Genomic DNA, 24,021 nt, shown 5'->3' with positions numbered 1-24,021 from the left:
AAAGTATAGATTATTTTTTAAAAAAATAATATAAAATAATCCTTTCAGAGCTGACAAATGCTTTCACCTATAATATCTTTTATTGAATTTTATTTATTTTTTATACAGCAGGTTCTTATTAGTTATCTGTTTTATACATATTAGTGTATACATGTCAATCCCAATCTCCCAATTCATCCACCACTACCTGCCCCCCAACGCTTTCCCCCCGTGGTGTCCATGTTTGGTCTCTACATCTGTGTCTCTATTTCTGACCTGCAAACCGGTTCATCTGTACCACTTTTCTAGGTTCCACATATAGGCATTAATATACGATATTTGTTTTTCTCTTTCTGACTTACTTCACTCTGTATGACAGTCTCTAGATCCATCCGTGTCTCTACAAATGACCCAATTTCGTTCCTTTTTATGGCTGAGTAATATTCCATTTATATATGTACCACATCTTCTTTATCCATTCGTCTGTTGATGGGCATTGAGGTTGCTTCCGTGACCTGGCTGTTGTAAATAGTGCTGCAATGAACATTGGAGTGCATGTGTCTTTTTGAATTATGGTTTTCTCTGGGTATATGCCCAGTAGTGGGATTGCTGGGTCTTATGGTAATTCTATTTTTAGTTTTTTAAGGAACCTCCATACTGTTTTCCATAGTGGCTGTATCAGTTTACATTCCCACCAACAGTGCAAGAGGGTTCCCTTTTCTCCACACCCTCTCCAGCATTTGTTGTTTGTAGATTTTCTGATGATGCCCATTCTAACTGGTGTGAGGTGATACCTCACTGTAGTTTTGATTTGCATTTCTCTAATTATTAGTGATATTGTGCAGCTTTTCATGTGCTTCTTGGCCATCTGTATGTCTTCTTTGGAGAAATGTCTGTTTAATGTCTTCTGCCCATTAATCCCCAAAATTCTACTGTGGGCAAGTTATAATTCACTTTTGCTAGTTAACTGACTCTCAAGTTTCAAATTGAGTATTTAAACCGACCAAACTCAGACTCAAGAAAGTTAAACAAATTGCCTAGAGTCACAAGTGTTTCTTTTCTGCTGTATCCAGTGCTCTTTGGAGACACGACAGCAAGCTCCGGCTTCATTTCCCAGAGCCCTGCTGCCCTGTGACAGTTCTGTGCACAGGAGAGAACGTGTGTGTTCCATGGCTGCATGTGCATATAGGGAGTTTGAAGATAGGTGATGGTTCTCTTTCTGTTGTCCTTGGACATACCAGCATCCAGGTACACAAAAGTGTAAATTCTCAGCAAACAAAGGACCTGATATATTGCACTCTCTAAGAAACATCTCATAGAATGCAAAGCAGGTAAGAACAAGGTGCTGTGCAGGCACGGTGATGGGCTTCAGCTTTGGGAAGCTTAATATATATATATTTTTTTGCGGTACGCGGGCCTCTCACTGTTGTGGCCTCTCCCATTGCGGAGCATAGGCTCCGGATGCGCAGGCTCAGCGGCCATTGGCTCATGGGCCCAGCCGCTCCGCGGCATGTGGGATCCTCCCGGACCGGGGCACGAACCCGTGTCCCCTGCATTGGCAGGCGGACTCTCAACCACTGCGCCACCAGGGAAGCCCGGGAAGCTTAATATTTTGTCAGATCATCACCCCTTTCCCTGTAGGACCATCCTGGTCAGCTCGTTCTTTTCTAATTTCTTCTTTCCTCTTCTTTCATGCCTACTTCTTTCTTTCCTGCAAACAGCCTTTCCCCAGAATCTTCTTGCTCTTATCCCAATTGTCAGACCTTCTGTCTGCCTACTGAATTTCTGGTTCCTGGACATATACTACTTATGTCCTAGAGAGAGAAAACACAACCAAACACAACAGAACAAAACAGGAAATTTGACAGCACTGAAAGCAGTGTTGGCAAGTGGAGACGAGGAATCAGTGAATTCAGAGTATTTCCAAGGTGTAAATTCCTTTTGGGTCTTGAAACATTTCTCAAAGTGTTTCTCTAATTTCTTCCTGACTTTCTATTCTGAATTATGTCTGTTTTGTGTTTCAGATTTCTATTTTTGGAAATGTATACATATATAGAGAGAAATGTATGTATATATCTGGATATTTGTATATCTTCATAAGAACCATAATGATCAATCCTAGCGAAGATGTTAAGTTTTGTTTTTGTTTTTGTTTTTTACATATTTATCCCGTCTCTGTTTTGACTGTTGTCATAATTGTTTGGGAGACACTGGTAGCATACACGACTGAGTCTACAACTATGACATAAAAATATTCACAGACATATTATCAGCTGTCACAGCGCTTTAGGAATCTTTAGAAAGAATGTGCCCCTTGCTTCAGACTGATTATCAAAGCTTCATTCCTGATCATTTTGGAATCTGTTATGCTAACTACAAGGAATTCTTCCCTTGATCTACCCTAACGCTGTATTTTCACGTTTGGTTACTCCAAGCAGGCTGGGAAGTCTTCACACTTTTACTGTCAGCCTAGTAGTACTTTCTCTAACCCGTGCAGCAGCTGTGACTGGAGATGAAAACCCTCAAGAATTCCAAAGATATGCCGCAATAGCTCTTTCAGCCTTGTTGGAACAAACATGAAACTTCTGTTAGTGCTAGTTCCTGCTTTTTTTTTTTTTAACGTGCATGCAGAAATTTGCCTTGAGCTTCTGAGAGCTGTGGATATACGAGGAATTTTATTATCTTAGCGTAAATCATTCCTTCTGAAGGAAAAAAAATTCCTGCTCTTGGTTTTTCTCCTTTTTATGATTGCTTTGGGAGTTCAATACGTATGCCAACTTGCGAGAGACCTTTGTCTATATAAATAAAACTAAACATTGCCCATTTCTGACTTGTAAATAATAGATTTTTATCTAATTTAAATATTTCAGATTTACCTTTTTTTTTTTTGAAATATTGTCCAGTTTTTCAACTCTGTCACTCAATATAAAATTGAGTAGGAAAGCAGTGTTTTTCTTTCTGACAGAATCATCTTAATCTCATACTACATGAAACTTAGGAGTAATGTAGAACAGAAGAAGATACACAAGCCAGAATTCTAGAGAGGCTACTTTTAAGTTCCAGTGCCTCCCTCCATGTCTTCAGAAACTGAAGTCCAGGCACACTGCTTTCCTCCCATTCCAGTTTCGTGGTAGGAGTTTTCCTTTAGCTTTGGAAACACTGAAAAACGTGAGCTTTCAACAGCTGGTCTTAAAAAGGACTCAGCACAGTTCAGAGCTGTCTTAATCAGACTTCATGATTGGAGGGACGTGGGGTCACATGCAGGTTGTGTGTGTAGGTGCGTGTATGAGTGTGTGCCCTGGCTGGTGGGTATAGAACAGAGATTCTCACCTGAATACATTTCTGTGACCGTTGAATTTTTTGTTCCTTACAAGTGAACCATTTCATCTTTTAATAACAGTTTCGAATTCATGTGGTCTGTAAACTTTTGACATGTAATTGAAAATGGAACAAACAACTGTGAAGACAGTTGATTGGAAAGCAATTAGGATTGATCTTACCTATTTTTCCCCCAGGTCAAGCTGATACCTCCCGCTCCGAACGATGACCTGGCAACGCTCAGCCAGCTTACCGACAGCAGCCTGCTTTACGAAATTCAGAAGCGCTTTGGGAACAATCAGATCTATGTAAGTGCCCTTGAAATTGCCTTTGCACTGCTTTTGTCTTGCTGCGTATTTTCACCCGTCAGTGCTGCAAATGCGACAAGGAAGGGGCTCATTGTTACTTCTGGTCATGCTGAAAGCCTAAGGTGGATTTCTCAGAGTTTTTGGGTCAATTCTTCTGATTCAGTTAGAAGGCAGTTTCTGCAAAGATTCACATTTCAGGGTTGTTAAGAGAAAGTTGGAGCCCTGAGGGTAGACAACTTTCCTCTTGTCATGTTTGCTGGAGAAGAAGATCTTGCTAGAACCAGCAGGATCTGCAGATCACTTATAAAAATGCTGTTTCTTTCATCTGCTTTAACTCAGCCTCCTAGATCTGGAGAACGAAGCCAAAGAGGAAAAGCTAAGTGTGCGTGAGGGATGCCTCTCTATTTGCATGAAAGAAAAACTATTGTTCTTCTAAATTATCAGGAAATGTCTTTGGCTAGTAAATAATTTATATACACATCTCTGATAATAGCATACAAATGTATGACTTAGATGGCAAACAGCACGGAGAATTGATTTGCTGTGGTTCTCTTCTGGTTTATATGTGCTATTTCTTCCAATACGTATATCAATTTTGACACTATGCACTCTCAGTGTCTCTCTCTCTCTCATTGATTTTGTTAAATTCATCTCAGAGCAATTCAATCAGAATGTCTACAGAGACATCTGATTATGCATATGTCTGCTATCCCTTTTTGATAACACCCGTTATTTTTCCTACTCTGCTGAGAAACTGATGAAGTGATTTTTATGTAAATGTGAAATCAGAGATGTCTTTACAAGTAATAAATTGTCAGGTGCTGATTAACCCATGAACATTCAATGCAGTGTCTTAATGACGGGATAAATTGCCCGCCACTGTAAACACACTTAAAATTAAATACTTCTATCAAAATTAATGGAATTGAGTCATCAGCAGAAAGTGGTGAAGCCTGATTAGTTTGGTCTGTTACTGCCCTGTTGCTTTTGTGTTATTTTTGTTCTCTTGTCTCTCCTTTTCCAGCATCGTGTTGATTCTTCTTCATTTTAACTTCTTAATCACATTATCAGCAGACCACTGCTTGAATAGTTTTGATTTCTCTTATTTCTTAAATGCTTTTCAAGTGGCTTTTTATCTCCCAATATCTACTACTCTGCATCCTAGCGGGCACCATCCTCATCATCTTTTCTCCAATAGCCTTCTGACTTTCTAGTGGAAACTTCATAATGAACTAGAGTAATTTTCGTAAAGAACAAATGTAATCTCGAAACTCCCAGTCTTAAAACTTTTCGGAGGCTTGTCATTTTTCTTGGAAGGACAGCCACAAGCCTTATTCATGATCTGGTCCCTAAACACTATCATTGATGATTTCTAGTCACTGGTCGCTGCCCACCTTCCTGCATCAGGGATTCCCCTTAGACTGTCTTTTTTTCCATAAAGTTCTCTTTCTTCCTCCACATAGTACATAGTTTTATAAACTCCCACTCAATACTTCTTCAGTCTTTAAGTAATCCTTCCCAGAACTTCCAGATTAAGTCTCTGTGGACCATCTTTCTGTAGCACACTTCTCACCGCTTGTGATTATAAACCTCGGTGGTGGTTTGATTAGCATCTTGCTGCCATGCTAGACTCTGAGCTCAGGGGGAACAGGACCCCTGCTGGTCTTGCACTTCCTCATCTGAAATGACAACTACTTCCCACCTGTTTATCGGAGTCATGTCGCAGACCCCACACAGTGGACCACCTTCGTAGACTCTCTTTGCTAACTCTACTGGGTTTCTCTCTCTACCTGGATAATCAGAATTAGGGTTCCCTGCTTTGCTAAAGTTCATATAAAATACTATTAAAAAACAAAATTCAACTGAGTAAATTTTAGTGATCTAATTGGCTTTATTGAATGATTCATGAATTGGGCAACACCCCATCTAGCTAGCAGAGGGGAGCTCCAGGGGGCCACAGAAAGGGAAGGGTTTTAAAGGCAAGATAAGGAAGTCATAAAAAATATTGCTTCAGGCTTAGGTAACTACCTGTGGGGAACAGAGGGGTCTATGTAGCGATTACCTCATCATCTTTTGGGGAATGGAGAGGGGCATGTGACATATTACCTTACTGGTACCAAACGGAAAATTCCTGACTGTCTGGTCAAGACCACATTTCTGGGGGAGGTGGAAGCTTCAGTTAGGTTAGGTATTACGCCCCTGTCGGTTAGCCTGGCCTAGCATACGGGACTCTATTTTGGGCCTGTGGTTTTCTTTTTGAGGATATAAACTTTTCACTGTGTGAGGCATGATTTCCTCTTCTGTAGACCTGAAATATTGAAGAGCTGCACTACCTAGGATCAATTTTGTAATGAGTGCTCCAAGTTATGGTATTTGAATTTGCCTTTAATGGATAGACAAGCAATTTAAACGTTATTGATTGAATAGTAATAGGTGATTCTCGCAGTGTAGTCTCTGGACCACTGGATATGTGAACTTTTTATTACCAGTCTGCCCTCAGAGTAAGCTTTTAGAAACTCTTATAGCAATTTAATGGTTTAATTTCTGTCTGTTGAATCTCATAAGAATCAAGCCTTGCTTTTTGTATGTCTTTGTCTTTTTCAATTTCATTTTTCCAGGAGTTTTTTATTATGTTTTGCGGAAGTATTAGTCCACAGTGAATTGGAAATAAAAGTGTTCCCTCCCCACAAATACAAAAGCACTAGTTTAGTAGATGTTTCAACATTAAAATATTCAAATTTGGTTGTCCGTTCCCAACATGCCTCTCCCATCTCCGTTAATGACAACCTCTTTCTTTCAGTTTTCAGGCCAAAATGACTGGAAGAGTATTGGTGCTTCTTTTTCTTACATACCCCACATGTGATTTTCCTGCCAATCTCGTCAGCCCTGCCTTCAAAATGCAGACAGCATACCACCTCTGCTGCTGCTATCTGGGCCCATCAGCGCCCAAGAGAAAACACTGCAGCTGAATTAACTGTTCAACCAGGGTTTTCATCTCTTTTTGCTATAGTCCTATAGTCTGATTTGTTATATAAGATGATCTTTCGGAACAATCTGCAAGTTGCTCTTTTAACTGAGTGTATCGCCTCCCATTTGGATATCAGATTGGGAAGTTTCCCTCCTGTCTGTAGGAGTAGGAAGTTCCCGAACCATCAAACAGAAAGTGAATTGCAGGTAATGTGATATTCACTCACCAGGAAGTGCACAGAATAAATAACATTGTTAACATTCAAGTAATAGTTTTATAAACTATTTTTATCACAAAATATATTTTCAGATAGTCCCGGATTCCTTCAATATTTAGGCCCCCCCAAATTATATCTCCATAAAAAATGCATTTTAGGGTATTTTTATTTTATTTTAATGTTCCTCATCTTTCTTAATTAACAGATTTCTCAATTCTTCCTCAATCTACTTTCTATCTTCATTTTTCTTCTCTGGAATTTAAGACTAATTTTCAGATACTTCACTAATAAAGTTCCCCTTTGGTTCAATTATTTCACTTTTATTTCCTTCCTCCTTTACTTGGCTATAAAATACTGGCCAATCCTTCTTTTAAGTGAATGCTGTCATGCATTATGACATATAAAGAGAATAATGCACAGCTCATGAAAGTATTGCTTCATGAGTTTTTATTTGGTGAACACACCTATGTAACCAGCAGCTTCATAAAGAAAAGGAGTGTAAGAAGCTCCTTCCCCAGTTTAATGTAATCATTACAAAAGTTTCTGGCATATACGCTTATGGATTAGTTTTGAATTTCTTTTAATTTTGTAGAAAAGGAATCATCCGGTATATTCTTGTTTGTGTCTGTCATCTTTCATCATCATTATGTTTCTGATACTCATCTATAGTGTTGCTTGTAGCAGCAATTATTTGTTTTTATCCCTGTAAGTAAGCTACTGTACAATAAGCCACTGTATGAATATATCCTCTTTTATTTATTTACTCTACAATTGAGGAATCTTTGAGTTGTTTCCACTTTTTGGTTACTATGAATAATACTGTTATAAACCATGCTATGCCTTTTGGGGGGCACACATATTAAGTAGCTCTTGGAGTAACACACAGCCTCACGTCTTTTGTGAGGTGCTCACCTAGGACTACAGTGCCAGCATCATCAGGTGTGTTCAGCTTCAGGAGATACAGCCAAATAGTATCTCAAAGTGGCTACATGCCCAATACGGACATCTAGGTTTCCACGTCATGACCAACACTGGATGTTATCAGTATTATTTGTGTTATTAATTAAAAAAAAAAAAATCTAGCCATTCTGGCAGTTGTGCAGTGGTACTTCATTTTGGTTTTAACTTACATTTCCCTGATAACTGTCAACTTTAATACTATAATAGCCGGTTATTTTACCAGCAAAAGCAAGTTTATTCAGGAAGAGCAGAGGAATTGAAATTCGGCTTGTGCAAACTATGGCAGACCACAGGCAAATCCCGAAAACAAGGAAGGGGTGCTTGCTTTTATAGGGAAAAGAGAGGGTTTGGGAGGGGCTGTAATAACTAAAGGATCCACTGGAGGAAGCATGCAGTCCAGAGCATGGAGGCTTCTCATTGGTTGGGCTGCTCCAGTCTCTGATGGGCTAGGCTGTCCTCAGGCTGAAAGATGTTTTTTTCTTTCTGTTGGTCAGTGAAATAGAGACATCTTTCTGTTATAGATAGATGTAGGGCTCTTCCTGTTTGGGGTAATTAAGGATGCATGGTAGGGGTGTGAAATCACCCCCTCCAGGCCTGTTACAAGTCCAGCTTTAGCTGAGGTTTTTAAAATTAGTTCCACATAACGAATGATGTTGACCAATAGGTGTCTGTTGCTGATTTGATTATCTTATCTTGTGAAGTGTCTCCAAATTATGTTGCCATTTAAAAATAAATGGGTTGCTTGACATTTTCTCCTTGATGTGTAGGGGTTTCTTAAATATTCAGGATATCCTTTCTTTGTCTGATATGTACAGATATAGATATATATTTATTGCAAACATTTTCTCCCAGTTTGTGGCTTGCATTTTAGTCTTCTAAAGTGTCTTTAGATAAAGAGAAATTTGCGGTTTTTACAAAGTTCTTTAGGGTTGGTACTTTTTGTGTCCTGCTTAAAGAATTTTGGCCTTGGTCCTGAAAATATTTTCTTATATTTCTTATATTTCCTTCTTGCAGTTTGGCTGTTTTAACTTGAACATTTCAGGTGCATTACCAGTGTGGAAATGATTTCACAGTGGTAAAAGAGGAGGGTCAAGACGAATATTTTCCCGTGTGGATTCCCCCCACGCATTGCAGTGAGACCTTTGTTATAAACAAACTTGCCATAGGGAGTGAGTCTCTCTGAAATTGGTCTTCTGTTGTAGGGATCTGTTAGTCTGTCTGTAAACCAGTGCTAAAATATCTTAATCATTATAGCTATATAATAAATCTTGATATATAGAAAGTCCTCTGACTTTGTTCTTCAAAATGTCTTGGCTAATGACTCTTGGACATTCATACATATTTTCAAGTCCACTTATCAATTTCCGTTGGATTTTCATTGGTATTGCTTTGAATGTACAGATTAGATGAGAATAATTGAGATTTTTCCAATATTGGATTTTTTGTTTCATGGCACGTTACTATCCGTCCTTTGGTCATCTTTAATTTTTCTGGAACATTAAAAAAAAATTGGTATAGAAGCCCTGTTTGCATTAGATCTATTTTAGGCATTTTTCAAGTTTTGATGCTATAATAAATGTTATTTTCTTATTGAAAATAACAAGCAATTGTGTTTTCTAATTGTTTATGGCTAATATAGAGATACGATTTTGATTTTTTGTAAGCACATTTTATTCATCAAACTTGCTATACCCATGTGTAAGTATTAACTTACGTGGAGATTCCTTTGGCTTTTCTGCACACACTGCTACGTAGTCTCCAAATAACGACTTTCTTGTGTCTCTTTTAAATCTTGATAGTTTCTTTACTTTCTTTTCTTGCATTGTTTCATGGTATAGGGCTGTTAATAAAAAGATGACTGGCAGTGACAATAATTGACACTCCTGTTTCTGATCCCAGAGTAAAGCTGTTTTATTATTAAAATCTGTGTTTTATCATTAAAATCTGTTTTTTATTATTAAAATCTCTGTTTTATCATTAAGCAAGTTGTTAGCAGTAGCTGTGCCGTAGGTGTAATCACTTTTTGTAGATTAAGGAAGTTCCGTTATATTAATAGTTTTCAAAGTTATTTTTAATCAAGAGTGGGAATTGAATGTTATTAAATGTTTTTTGTCATTTATTGAGATGATCCTATAACTTCAGGTCTTGACTCCTTAGTATTATGAATTACAAGGGTTAATTTTCTAATATGAAGCCAACCTTGGGTTACTAGAATAAAGCAATTTGGTGGAAATATATTATCTGTTGAGTGTCTTATTGGATTCAACTTGTCAACATTTTTCTCAAGATTTTAACATGTCTTTTAATGAGAGAGACCAGCTATAATTTTCTTTTCTTTCAAGGTACTAGTTAGGTTTTTAATATCCAGTTTATTGAGGCCTCTTAAAATGAAGTGAATCATGTTCCCTCTTTGCTGTTTTCTGGAATAATTTTTTTTTTTTTAAAGAAGATGTTGGGGGTAGGAGTTAATTAATTTATTATTTTTGCTGTGTTGGGTCTTCATTTCTGTGTGAGGGCTTTCTCTAGTTGTGGCGAGCGGGGGCCACTCTTCATCGCGGTGCGCGGGCCTCTCACTATCGTGGCCTCTCCCGTTGCGGAGCACAGGCTCCAGACGCGCAGGCTCGGTAGTTGTGGCTCACGGGCCTAGTTGCTCCGCGGCACGTGGGATCTTCCCGGACCGGGGCACGAACCCGTGTCCCCTGCATCGACAGGCGGACTCTCAACCACTGCGCCACCAGGGAAGCCCTGGAATAATTTGTATAACATTTGTTTATCTGTACATCAGCATTGAGAAGAATTCACTGGTGAATTCTTAGTTTTCTTTGTGGAAAGGTTTTAGACATAGGTTCAATTTCTTGTACAAAAAATAATACTAGTTAGATTTCCTATACCTTGGTACATTTGTTTTGGTAAGATGGTGGATTGCTGTACACATCATCTAAATATCCAAACTTAGTGACTAAAATATGATTCCTAATATCCTCTTCATCTGTTTTCATGTCAGTGGTATCTGTAGTGATGTCATATTTGGGATATTGGTAGTTGGTGCATTTCCTCTTGTTTCCTCAGTCAATCTTGTTAGGGTACTATATTTTTATTAGATTTTTCAAGATTGCCTTTTGGCTTTTGTTTTTTATTCCTTGGCATTTGTTTACTATTCCTTTAATTTCTGCTCTTATATTGGCTATTTAATTCTGCATAATTTGATGTAATTTGATGAGCTCCTTGAAATGGATACTTAGATCATGATCTGCCTTTCTTCTTTTCTAACATACACATTTCAGGCAATAATTTTCATACCAAGTATACCTTTAGTAGCATCTCACATGTTATGTCATAATCAAAATATTTTCTCATTTGCATTATGATTCCTTTTCTGGCTCATAGGTTATTTGCAGATGTATAAGTTCCAAACATTTGGTGATTTTCTAGATATCCATTATTAATTTCTATCGTAATTCTCCCATGATCAGAGAACATACTCTACGTGACTCAAACTTTGAATATAATGAAACTGGTCGGTGTTCAGCTTAAAAGAATGTATATTGTACGGTTCTTGGTAGTAGTGTTCTATATAAGTTAGTTAGTCAACTTGGTAATTATTTATTTCAAAATTTTGTCTGTTTGTTCCATTAGTTACTAAGAAAAAATTGTTAAGGTTCTCCACTATCACTGTGAGTTCATGTTTCTCTCCTTATAGTTTTATGCTAGATTTCAGTCTCATAGAATTTTAGAATTGCTATATCTTCCTGATTTATCATTTTATTATTGTGAAATGTCCCTTTTTATCACTGGTACTGCTTCCTACCTTAAAGTCTATTTTCTATGAATTGAATATTGCTAAACCACGTTTCTTGCAGTAATTACTGTTTGCATGTGTATCTTGCTTCATCCTTTAACATTCAAGTTTTCTTAGTCTTTATATTTGAGTTAGCATTTTAATCCAGTTCATAATCTTTGTCATTTAATTAGTTAGTAGTTTACATTTGACATAATTACTGATGTATTTGGGTTTAAATCTAACATTTTATTATTTGATTTTTATTTGGTCCATCTGTTCTTTATGCCATCTCATTACTTGTCTTTTTTTTAATTAAAATTATTTTTATTTGCTTTTTGTGCTTTACTAACTTTTCTGTTATACATTTTATTATTATTCTTATGCAGCAACATAGAATTCATACCCCATTCACCGCCTCCACTCCATTTGGCCATGTGTTTTAATTCTGTGTGTTTTTATTCAACTGGTGATTATAAAACCCCTTTAAGATAAGAAATTCTTAGAATTCAGTCATTTCACTTGTTATGTGTTCAGTGGAACAAGCCTATTGGTTTAATTTTATTTGAATTTTCTATTTATTTACAAACTGTTAAAACAATTCACAAAGTGGTAAAGTGTGATTTTGACTTATTCTCTATATTTTGCTCAGTGATTTTAAAATTATATAATTTTTAACTTTAAAGGTGCTATTTATATGGTCCAATAACTATTTATATCCTTTCCTTTTAACAGACTTTTATTGGGGACATCCTCCTGCTTGTTAATCCATTCAAGGAGATTCCAATTTATTCCACCATGGTGAGTATAAAATTTAAAATATCATTTAATAATGTAGAGTAACACTCACTAGACATGCCTGTTTGTATCAAATGATTAAGAAGCAAAAACCGAAACAGTAAGTAAAATCAAGCTTCTCAGAAAATCCTACACTGAATGGTTAGATAATAGTGACTTTAATTTCTTCTGAGAAAATATTGACAAGGAATGTTATTTTGTCAAAAGATTTCTTTGCGCTTATAATGCGAAATTCTTACGATTGTAGTCACTAGACAGACGTCTAAAATCAAATGTTACACTAACTCTATTTCCCATGTATTTTTGATTAATTCAAGGTCAGTTGGTTTAGAGGTCTTTGAACATCATGACCGCTTTCAGAAGAGTGTTATGATGTTAAAGCAATGGAATAAGAAAGGATATGATACTGCGTTTATACATTTTTCTAAAAGACTTTCCAGCTTGAATCATGAGACTCAAAATTAAAAAGAAATTGCTTGTGGAAAATCATTCCAGGCAGCTGAAGACGCAGCATGATCTCTGCTGTGTTGTCCACATCACTGTGGATAGCGAAGCATATTGTCGTATCTCTTTGCCTAGTATTTTTGGATCAAACGCACTGTCGTGGGAGCTCTCTGTGTTTTGTGCAGCCACAAGGCTGCTTCCAGTCCGAAACAGAATCCCTAATTAGGAGCAGGGGATAAAAGGAGGAGACGTGTGTTCTTGAAGCAGGGATGCACTCGCAGATGCTGGAGGGGCATGGGGTAGGGGAGAGAAAGAGAGAGGAAGAGAGAAAGAGATTACTCTCTCTAAACTCCAGAGGACGCTACTAAGAATTATTACAGAGATGCTTCCCGGGTACGAGAGGACCTCCCACTACCCCACCTTCCACTCTTCTTACCAAAAGTCAATTCCACCATTGCTTTAAAACTGCCTTGGAACTTGCCCACCCATTCTTACCCCAGCCTCATCCCTGGGCTAAGTGTGTGTGGAAGCATGACCGACTAGGGCAAAAGGAATTACAGGTACCCATAATCATTTTGGGAGTTCTGTCACAGGAGCAGGTGCAGGAAAAGGAGGGGAAGGAGGAGAAGGGGGAGGGGAGGTAACAATCACAGGGAAGATGGCGTCATTCAAGGACCAAGCCTACGGCATTGGCAAAGCAGGGTTCAGAAAACCAACGCGCAGGCACACGTCTGAGAATAAATGCCTGGGCAGTGAATCTGCATCGGCTCTTCACACTCAGTATCAGACTTTTCTCGATTGTTTCTCACCATAACCTTTACTGTGGAGTTCACAAACCAGAGATATATCACCTTGAGATCTCAGTGTGCAAAAGGATGACAAATACCCGGGGATGACTTCTCAAGGTCCTATTTTTGACTACACGCAGTACAAGACTGATCAGTCATCCTGAATCCTCGAATTACAGATGAGATTCAGCTCCTCCAAAGTGTACCACGACACCTAGTGTGGGAGGCCAGGCCTAGGGCTTCCTCTGCTTTCACATTCCATTGACTTCCAGATGCTGCGGGCCTCCAGATGTCCCCATGGCCGGCATGTTGGGGTTTGGCGAGTAGCTAGGGTGGCTGGGCTTCTTAGCCGTGGAAGGAGAGCTCTCCTGGGTTTAGTGTAGGGTTAGCACACAGCAGGCCTGCCGCAAAGGGCTTTACGTATGCTACCACGTTTAATCCCCAAAGGGACCCAATCAGTGTAAGTGTTATCGTTCCCTCTTTGCAGATGGATAAACTGAGACTTCAGGAGATCAACTAGGCTTTCTAAAGTTCTCTCATGAGTGGCAGAGACAATGTAAATCCAGGTCTTGTAGCCGCAGAGCAGATGCAGGACAGACTACTCTCAGGGACCCAAATGCTGAGCCCAGAGACATATAACTAGTCATTGTATGTGACTGTTTGTGTACAACAAACTTTTTTTTTCAGGGTGTGTCATCTATATATAGGTATAAGATAATGAGTGGGAAATCCAATCGGGCAAGTAGAGTGACATGTTCATACTATGGTGTGAAAACAGCAGCCACGCCCCGTCGAGCCCTTGGCATCAGGTTCCACAGATTACCAGGACCCTGATGTTAGGGGCCCGTGAATGGCACTCTCATAAGCTACACGCTGCATGGCTGGCTTCAGAAATCAGACCGTGGCAGGATCCTGCGAATCTCCTGGATGTTTATTGACAGGTATCATGCACAGTGGAAAATAGGAGGGAATTGATCCGTAAAGAAGGACCTTACTTATTGGGCTCACAGAGTCCAGCAAAGACTAGCAATAACCCGAATGAAGCTTATGTGATGCCATCTCATTTGTGAAAGAGCACTTACAATGCCCACGGACCAAAATCCTCTTGTTCCCAAATGATACAGACATGGAGAGAATAAGGTGAAATGGAGAGAGATGGCCTGTGGGAAAGGAAGGGTCTGACCCTGACAATATTTTCTGGACCAAATGGGAACATGCAATACTATTAGTAACGATCATGGTAACCAATGTAAAGTCGGTGGTTTGTCAATCACTCAGAAAACTAGAACGGCTTGGTGAAAACCTTCAAGGTTCAATATAAATAAGTGGAAAATGCTATTCTATTAAAATTATTATTTCATATTTACATTACTTCTTAAGTGTAGAATTAGCATCAAGCAAAGTATTACCAGGTGGTAGCAATGGAGTATTCTACAATGCAAACTCTAACATGGCATGAAAAGAAGAAGCTTTACAGGAAAAGGGAACTGAGAAAGGTTATTGGTTTGATTATCATGAAAAAATTTTGGACACTCACGATTCTTTACCACATCTAATGTTAGTGAAACTTAGCCTAAGGAGAATACCGAACTCCAAATAGGTTTGAAGAAACACAGCAGGAATGTGAGGTGAACCCCACGTACACATAGATTCAGGCATGCTCCTGGATCTCTTGGGTCTCACTGTGTTGATAACATCTAACGAAATCCTTACTAGGACTTTACAAAAACAAATGGAGTTTAAAAGCATTTTGTCAAAATTAGGTTAGATCCAGGTTGGACTTGGGGAGAAAGTGAAAGAGTGTTAGTGCAAGTTTAAAAAACCCCAAACAAACCCCAAATAGAAATTCATCCTGCAAGAGAACAAAGGTGGGCTAAACCTTCCTAGCTGGCTTATGAATTATCATGTAGACGTCACTATCATTCAAATATCTTTTATATTTATTTTAAATTCTGGAATAATTCAAAATGCAAAAAGTTCAAGCGTAATAGGCAGTGTGTGCCCACCCCCCACACGTGTGTCCTATCGCTTAAAAATTTACAATGAAACGTGCCTTATGTTTTCACACGCACTCCTGAGGTTGGGATGCAGCTTTAGAGACGTGATACCAAGACACTGTGTGCTAGTTTAATTGTAATGGTATTTTCTGGGTGGTACTGAAAGTAAAGGTACGTTTCAATTACATGGTATCTGAGATTAAGTGACACTGCGTAATGTCAACACAGACTGAGTTCCACTTCAGCCTGTTCCTCTTCACAAAAGGTGGCAATCACTACCCGAAGTTACCCTTTTTTTTTTTATGTACTGTTCTTTATTATCCGTTAATAGATTTTTTAACATCTTTATTGGAGTATAATTGCTTTACAATGGTGTGTTAGTTTCTGCTTTATAACAAAGTGAATCGGCTACACATACACATCACCGAAGTTATCCTTTTATCCAGTCTTCTGTCTGTTCATTCTGTAGACGTGCACAAATATATGTAATAAAAACTGCATGTGCCATTATTTTCTGTTTTAATTTACTCGGAGAATATACTAACCATATTCTTTTACAACAAAAATCGTCATTAATCATTATGCTTTCAAAAATTTTCCATGGGGCTTCCCCGGTGGCGCAGTGGTTGAGAGTCCGCCTGCCGATGCAGGGGACGCGGGTTCGTGCCCCGGTCCGGGAAGATCCCACATGCCGTGGAGCGGCTGGGCCCGTGAGCCATGGCCACTGAGCCTGGGCGTCCGGAGCCTGTGCTCCGCGACGGGAGAGGCCAAGGCAGTGAGAGGCCCGCGTACTGCAAAAAAAAAAAAAAAAAAATTTTCCATGATAAAAGGTTCGGGTCTAGCTAATTCATTCTAAATACCCTATAGTGTTTTATTGTTTTAATACACAATTATTTATATTTATTCATTAATCCCTATCGTAGAATTACTTTCTTGTTTTCTGCTCTTACAGAGAGTACTGAGGATTGTTTGGTGTGTAGTTCCTGGTTCATGTTTGAGAATTTCTACAGAGAGATCGCTAGTCAAACCTACCTCCTTAAGTCTAGAGTTTCTGCCAAATTACACGTAGAATTTCTTAGAACAACACTCAGTATTATACATGTGTTTTTCAGCCCTAGAGAAAACTTCATTTCGAAGTCAAGCTCCACCACTAACTTGCCACGTGACCTTGGACCTGTCACTCGTTTTTCTTTGCATCAGTTTCCTCATCTGTAAGCAGGACAGTCATCCTCATATCCAAGTCTCGGGTTTCTAGGAGAATTGGATGAGTGAGTGTAAAATGCTGAGAAGAGCAGCAGGCATAGAGCAAGTGAGGCCAGCGCCATCGTTACTAAGCTGCTATTGATAACGTTACCAATAGTTCACACGCACTGTATCACCTTATTGTTTGAAATAGCATTTCCTTGGTTACGAAGAGAGCTGTTTTTTCATCTTTTCTCACGTGGATTGGCCTTTCCTTTCCGCTTACACTCTTTGCCCAATTTTCTATTTTGTTTCCAGTTTTTCTTATTGATATGTGAGAGTCATTTATAAAATGCTGAGGATTTATTGATTGTATGCCCAGCTTACTTTCCTCTCTGTCTTCGCCTGAGTTTTTTTTATTATTATATGTGTGCTGTTTGTGGTTGAACAGGAGTTGTTAGCTATGATGTTGTAGGATTTTTCCCAATACAATTCGTGTTTTTGACCCCTATTCCCTTACTCCCAAATCATAAGAGTACTGTTTTTACATACTTTTCTAAATGTGTTAAGCTTTGCTGTTCATATTTGGAACTTAAATTCAGTTGGAATTTATTTTTACAGATGGCATGAGATAGTGATGTTTGTTTCCTTTACAAATAATCAATTTTCTTGACAGCTTCCTTTAAGGATAAGTGACACAGCCCCTGTGGCCCCCACATCTCACCGAGTAGGCCTGAGTGGAGTTCTGTAGTCTGTTCCAGCGGTTCCTTTTTCTCTCTCTGCACCAGAAACACAATGTTTAATGACTTAGGCTTTTGATGTTTTTATTGGGATATAATGCATACACGACTTGTGCTTTTCCACGAGCACTGGAGGTAGAACATTCCCAGCCTCCAGAGCCCACACTTGCTCTTTCCAATCCCTAACCCTTTGCCCAAAGTACCGCCACTCCGACTTCTAACAGCATACATAGATTGGTTTCACCTGCTTTTTTTTTGCTCTCTGTAAATGGGATCTCCTAGTATGTTCTCATATGTATCTGATAGATTCCATTCAACATTATTTTTGTGAGAGTCACCCAATTTTTTCTTGTAGCTGTAGATCATTGATTCTACGTGAAAAAATTATTTCCCCTATAATTTGAAATAATTTTACACTTACGGAAAAATTGCAAATAATTAGTACAAACAGCTTTTTTCCTTCAACCGTTTTAAAATAATTGGCTGGCATGTTGCCCCGTCAACCCTGAGTACACGTACTGTGTATTTACTACAGACAAAGGCATTTTCCTATGTAACCTCCATACAGTCATCAAAATTGGGAAATTACGTTCCCATTTAATCAGGAGGCTTCGTTCAAGTCTTTTCCATTGTCTCAGTGATGCCCAAACAACCAAAGATCCAGTCCACCATCACAGGGTGCGCTGACCCCTGGGCGTTTAATTTCCTTCCATTTGGGACAGTCCCTCAGTCTACTCTTGAACTTTCCAACCTTGACATCTTTGAAGATACAAGCCAGTTATTTGGCAGAATAAAAATTAAGTGTGTCTGATATTTCTTCATGACTCACAAGTCCTCCTATCATTTAGTTTTGATTCGAATATAACTCAATTCACTCGAAACTCGCAAGGACTAAAAATACTAGCACTGAGTCACCGTGGCGATCATTAAAAATCACCATTGCCCTGAAATCAAGTTCATTTTGTCTTTTTTCCGAGAAATTTGTAAATTTATATGTTTCAGATGCAACTGATTTCTTTTCAAATTAAATATCCTTTGCCGTCTTATGTTACTGAAATTAAATGTTGCTGAGAGAAATTGCATTTGATATAAGTTGCCGCCGTTTCAGCTTACTTCATGGAGAGCTACTGAACTGGATTTTGGGGAGTTGCTCTCTTTGAAGACAGCCAAGTGATTTAAAGCCTGCAAGCCGAATAATAAGGCTCAGATGTGTGTCTCCGTTTTGTCATTACGGATGCTTAAAATGTGCCGAGAAGGGCAGCATTGTGCAAATGTTTTGTGTTTACAAGTGAGACTCAGAATTAGAGATTTATGTGCTTCTGTGTATGGGAACTATGTCAGTAGCATCGTGAGGTAGAGGATCCTGAACCCTTTTCACGGACATTCCTGCCTGTGTGCTGCCCTGTTTTCCAGGTCTCCCAGCTGTACCTGGGCAGTGCGGGGCAGCCCTGCCCCTCTCTGCCACCTCACATTTTCTCCTGTGCGGAGAGAGCCTTCCACCAGCTTTTCCAGGAGCAGAGACCTCAGTGCTTCATTCTCAGGTGAGCCTGCCCCTCACCCCAGCTCCAGGCTCAGTTCTGCCCTGAGGGCTTGGCGGTAAAACCGTCCTCATTTCTTCTGGTTTACGTTTATTTACTCCCTCACCAGTTCGTGGTCCACTAAGTGTGCAGTGAGTACGCTTGACTCGTTACAAAGGAGAAACACCTTTGTTGTTAGAAATGGCCCTGAGTGTAGCTGAATCGATATCAACAAACTGAACCTGAAACTCATCTCAACCATTCAACATTATGTCTGCGAGAGTCATCCAATTTTTTCTTCATTTTGAAGGTTTACAGCTTAGAACTAGTGTCTTGCTTTCAAACCTTAGAAAACATGGGAAAGAGAGGCACCCGATAGTAGTACCACCCTTCTCCACAATGTGGTGCTGAGCAAAATACCATGCAAGGCCTTGCAGATGTGGGATTTCCCACCCGCTTCTAGGTATTTATACCTTTGCTCATATGTCAACAAAATTATACACTCAAATTAATTTTTTAGTGAAATGCAATGGTAATATTAGTTCATAAATACCAAGATGCTCAGGAGGGAGCATTTAGCTTGGAGCAAAAACTCTTCACGTCAAAAAGAAGTGTCCCACAAGAAGTAGGGATGAAATGTGATTATATATTGATAGAGGAATAAAGAAATATTTAGGTATTAAAATCAGATCTGCGTTGAGAATTGTGTTTTATATCAGACCACGCTGCCGCAAGAGGGAGACTTTCATAAGTACCCCTGGCTTTGCAGAGATTTCAGCAGTAGTGTTGGTTGCAAACTGAATGTGTGAATAAAGCTTTGCACGACCTGAGTCCAAGTGAGATACAAGAGTAACTATGGAAACCTGGAAAGAACCCAAATAATATTTAAATATTGAGTAACTATGGAAACCTGGAAAGAACCCAAATAATATTTAAATATTTAAATAAGCACTTCTTTATATACTGTTACGTTGTGAATTTAATCAAAAATTCCATGGAGGGTCACATCGATGGGTTGCAAACTTTAGTGTTCTGGTTTTCAAAATAGTGTGCAAATGGTGGTTTTTACACCTGTTCTGAAGTGTCCCCTGGGGTGGGGTGGGGGACCCGGGCATTCTTGAATCAAGCAACTCTGCTTTCACCTGCTTTATCTGTTGGGTTTCCTGGTCTCACTTACACAAAAAGAGAAACTTTTTAAAAATCGTGAGATGGTGGGGCGTGTGTAATAGTGTTGCCAATAATAACAACTCGTATTTATTGAGAACCTGCTGAGTGCCAGCGTCTCCTCTAGGTGCTCTCCATGTGTCATCTGATTCATTGCTTTAGTAACCTCGTAGGATGGGTATCATCATTGTTATTATTGTCATTTTATGTATCAGGTGCTGAGTATTAGAAGGGTTAGCTAATTAGTCCAGGGTCTCCCAGCTAGTAAATAGTTAGCGTAGCTGGGATGTGAGCCCAATAGTCTGGCTTCTGAGCCCGAGTGAAGGTTATCCACACTCACAGCCAGACTCTAGAGCATGGCTCGCCCAGTGCCGCTAACCTAAGGAGGCTTGCAGAGGTCCCCCCAGACTCACCTAAAATGATGGTTACAAATCCACGGACTTAACTGAATTCTCATTGAGTCCACTTAATCCTTGTCAAAGACTTTGGACCTTAGCAAAGCTGTGAGGGGCCAATGAATCCCTATCCTTTGGGAACCTACCGATTACAGAGTTCACAATGCCTAGCATGTTCTTTCAGTGACGAAACCTGTTTGTCTTTGTTTCTACATGTACTTGCTCATGGAATTGTTTTGCTAACAATAGTAAGATTTGTTAATATTCTGCAGAACTAATATTCCTTTGGGACATTTTTAAAGGCTAATAATGCCGTGTTATCAACCACTTATTCTGAAAAAACGATTCCTTCATTCACGTTTCGAGAAATGAAGAGCAGGGCTTCCCTGGTGGCGCAGTGGTTGAGAGTCCGCCTGCCGATGCAGGGGACACGGGTTCATGCCCCGGTCTGGGAGGATCCCACATGCCGCGGAGCGGCTGGGCCCGTGAGCCATGGCAGCTGAGCCTGCGCATCCGGAGCCTGTGCTCCTCAATGGGAGAGGCCACGACAGTGAGAGGCCCGCATGCTGCAAAAAAAAAAAAAAAAAAGAAATGAAGGACCAGTCCATGATCATAAGGACTTATTACTAGCTATTGTCTGTCTTCTTTTGGAATTGGTGTTTGCCTGTAGCTTCTCAGCCTCCTTGATTGTCTTGACTACGACAGGCTTTCTGCCTTTATACTAATACATTAAAATGAGTCAATTTAGAATTCAACTAAATACTTTGTGTAAAGATCATTTACAGAGTGTCTATTATGTCCCATGATTAGCATTTACAAAGAATAATTGAAGATTTGGAGATCAAAGTTCAAATATTCCTGGAGTAGGTGATTTACAGTACCAGGCCAGAGGATTTTTAATTTGATTTTCAAATTTTCATTTTATTTCTCATTTTCTTCATAATTATGGGCTCCCGTAACACACTAGGCTTCATCCTAAGGAATAGTTTTTAACAATTTTTAGATCTCTGTCCTGGGCTAGAACTGGGAGTTGGGAGCCCACCCAGTTCTACCTTTGCTTTAATTTTCTGAAGGCCTTGATAGATGGTTTTAATTAACTGTTTGAGCATGTACGACAAATATCCATTATCCTAACAGTACGCTGAGCAAACCTAAATTAATGTTTTATGCTGAATGTGCAGCTAACTTGTGGAACACGCAACATAGGGTCTGCTTCTGTCGTGTGCAGACTTAGCAGACAAGGCTGTTCATATTTAAGCTTCACATTTTGGGTCCATGACCCATCAGCGCCGCCCCAAATCTTCGGTCAATGTCTGCTTTAATCGTAGACGTGGATTTTCAGATCAAGGAATGTTTCTCGAACACGTTGAACTAGAATTTTTTGTTTCAACTTGATATGCTATGAGGCCAAGACTATCATATCCATTTTTTCTTTTTTCTAAGACTTCTTTGTATTTTACTCAAAGTGAAATGTGGTGCTCGTTGTGGGATTTTATGAGATGGCAAAAAGCCATGTGATTCTGGCTAGCCGAGAGAGTTGATCATTTTCCCTACGTGTGGTCACAGGGTGAGGGCAACGGTGGGGAGAAGGAAAAGGGACCCACGTGACCACTGGGTCAGCCCCACAGCCTCCCAGGCTCTGTGTCTCCAGATACGCAGGGACTCGAGACCCGCCCCTGTTTCGACTTGCTCAGTAGATGCTCAGGGAGTGTTGGTTGAGTGTTTAATGTTGCATAAGCACTGCCTTCTACGCTGCCCCTTCTCCAAGAATGAGCTCAATTACTACCTCACCCAGAAGTCTCCCCTGGCTTCTTCCCAGAGATGTACCTGCCCCTTCTCCCATGGGCTCGTTGCTAGCTGTGCCCACCTGTTATAATCGTACCTTAATTATGTACCTACTCCTTCCTCGAGAGTATCCCCAGCCCATGGTGCAGGAAGCGGTATCTTTTCACCTCTTTTACCCTGAAGACTAACAGACTCCAGCACGTAGTAGGCCCTCAGTAAGTCTCATTTGAAGGAACAGGCAATATTTGGAAAAGGAAAATGGTATTTTCAAGATTGATCCCTGAGTGAATGCAAGCAAAATCTCTCTAAAAACGAGACGCCTGACACATCAAGTTATGTTGCTGGGTAATAGAATTTTTTAACAGGGAATATAATTGTAGACGTTAAATTTCCATCATGAAAGATTTAGATTGTTTCTGCTCTGCAATTAGAAGGTTAAAAGGAAGGGTCTTTGAACCCAGAAAATGAGCTCTTTCGTATCTTCCGCAGGTCACTGTCACCTGCTCCCCTGAGGCTGCTAAGCTGGTCGCTCTAAAAGTGGTTAAAATGTTTATGGTCACAGATGAGGGGAGTAGACGTTTTATTAACAAGTTGAGACGTGAATAAGAGAATTAAGTGTCAGTTTCTTTCCTGGCAAACACCCTTTAATCAAATTCATTAGAACAAGTGCTCAAGGGAGAAACCTGAGAAAGCCCTAGCAAAAGAGCTTTATATGTATTTTCCACTTTTGGCTATCGATGAGTAAACACCGTTTTCACGAGTATTCCATCTAGATGCAGTAAAAGCCTTATTTCTTATCAGACCACGTTGGTTTAGTAATTATTGTATTGGAGTTTTATGTTAACCCTATATTGCCTAGTCTCAGGAATATAATACAATCATTATTTATAGGAATTATATCACTTACGAAGTATGCCTGGGACATACCAAAAGCACTGTCCTCGTGCGGGACATATTTGGATGGTGCCTGTTCCTAGATTAAAGGAAAATGGAAAACACGAAATGTCCAAACTGACAGCAGCCTCGAGACGCATCAGGCCGTTTTCGGATCTGCTGGGCGCCGGGCCCTCACCTACCTGGTCGCTCCTCCATCTTTACCGACTTAGTTGTAGGAGCTGCATGCTTGATGTTCACTTTGAAGGAAGGAGGAGGAAAGCTGAGAAGGACTGAATGACTTTTCCAAGGAAGATGTAACGTCTTTCCTGGAGGACTCAAAGATTTAATCAGGCCAGACGTGTGGCCCTACCAAATACGCATCTCGACTGTAGGGGACCGACACCTGGCGGCCACCCCACTCACCTGCACTCACAAAGCACGGGACAGGTGGAAGCGTCTTTCTTTCCAGCCTAAGGCCTTTCTGCTATAATTTACCTGCATCATGTGGTTCTACTCTGTAAGATACTGGGGAGCAGAAGTGGCATCCTATTCATTTATAGTCCCAGCATCGAAAACACCATATTGTGTGTACACAGGTACACACACAGAGGCACACAAACATACACACACACGTATTTATTTATTGTGTATATAGTACAGCAAAGGAGTGAATCACATGGAAGTGTTAAATGATGCCATCATCTCATTAAAAGTCACTAGGTCATTTCCTCACCTTCTTTGTGCCTGAGAATTGTCTCTGGTTATTTAATTTTTTTACTCTGTTCTCCAAAACCATAAACTTGTGGT

General features: G+C 39.7%; 1 protein-coding gene across 1 annotated transcript in view; it reads left to right on the top strand.

Annotated features, from left to right (window-relative positions):
* MYO16 (myosin XVI) overlaps positions 1–24,021 on the top strand; it is a 424,969-nt gene that overhangs the window by 152,062 nt on the left and 248,886 nt on the right. Inside the window, exons 11-13 of the mRNA XM_082675412.1 lie at positions 3,495–3,605; positions 12,264–12,329; positions 18,891–19,018. Coding sequence (XP_082531538.1) covers positions 3,495–3,605; positions 12,264–12,329; positions 18,891–19,018 — 305 coding nt within the window. The remainder of the gene's footprint in view (positions 1–3,494; positions 3,606–12,263; positions 12,330–18,890; positions 19,019–24,021) is intronic.

This window comes from Grampus griseus (genome assembly GCF_964374135.1).
Source record: "Grampus griseus genome assembly, chromosome: 18".
In the NCBI taxonomy this organism is placed as follows: domain Eukaryota; kingdom Metazoa; phylum Chordata; class Mammalia; order Artiodactyla; family Delphinidae; genus Grampus; species Grampus griseus.
This window is presented reverse-complemented; position numbering and strand designations above follow the sequence as displayed.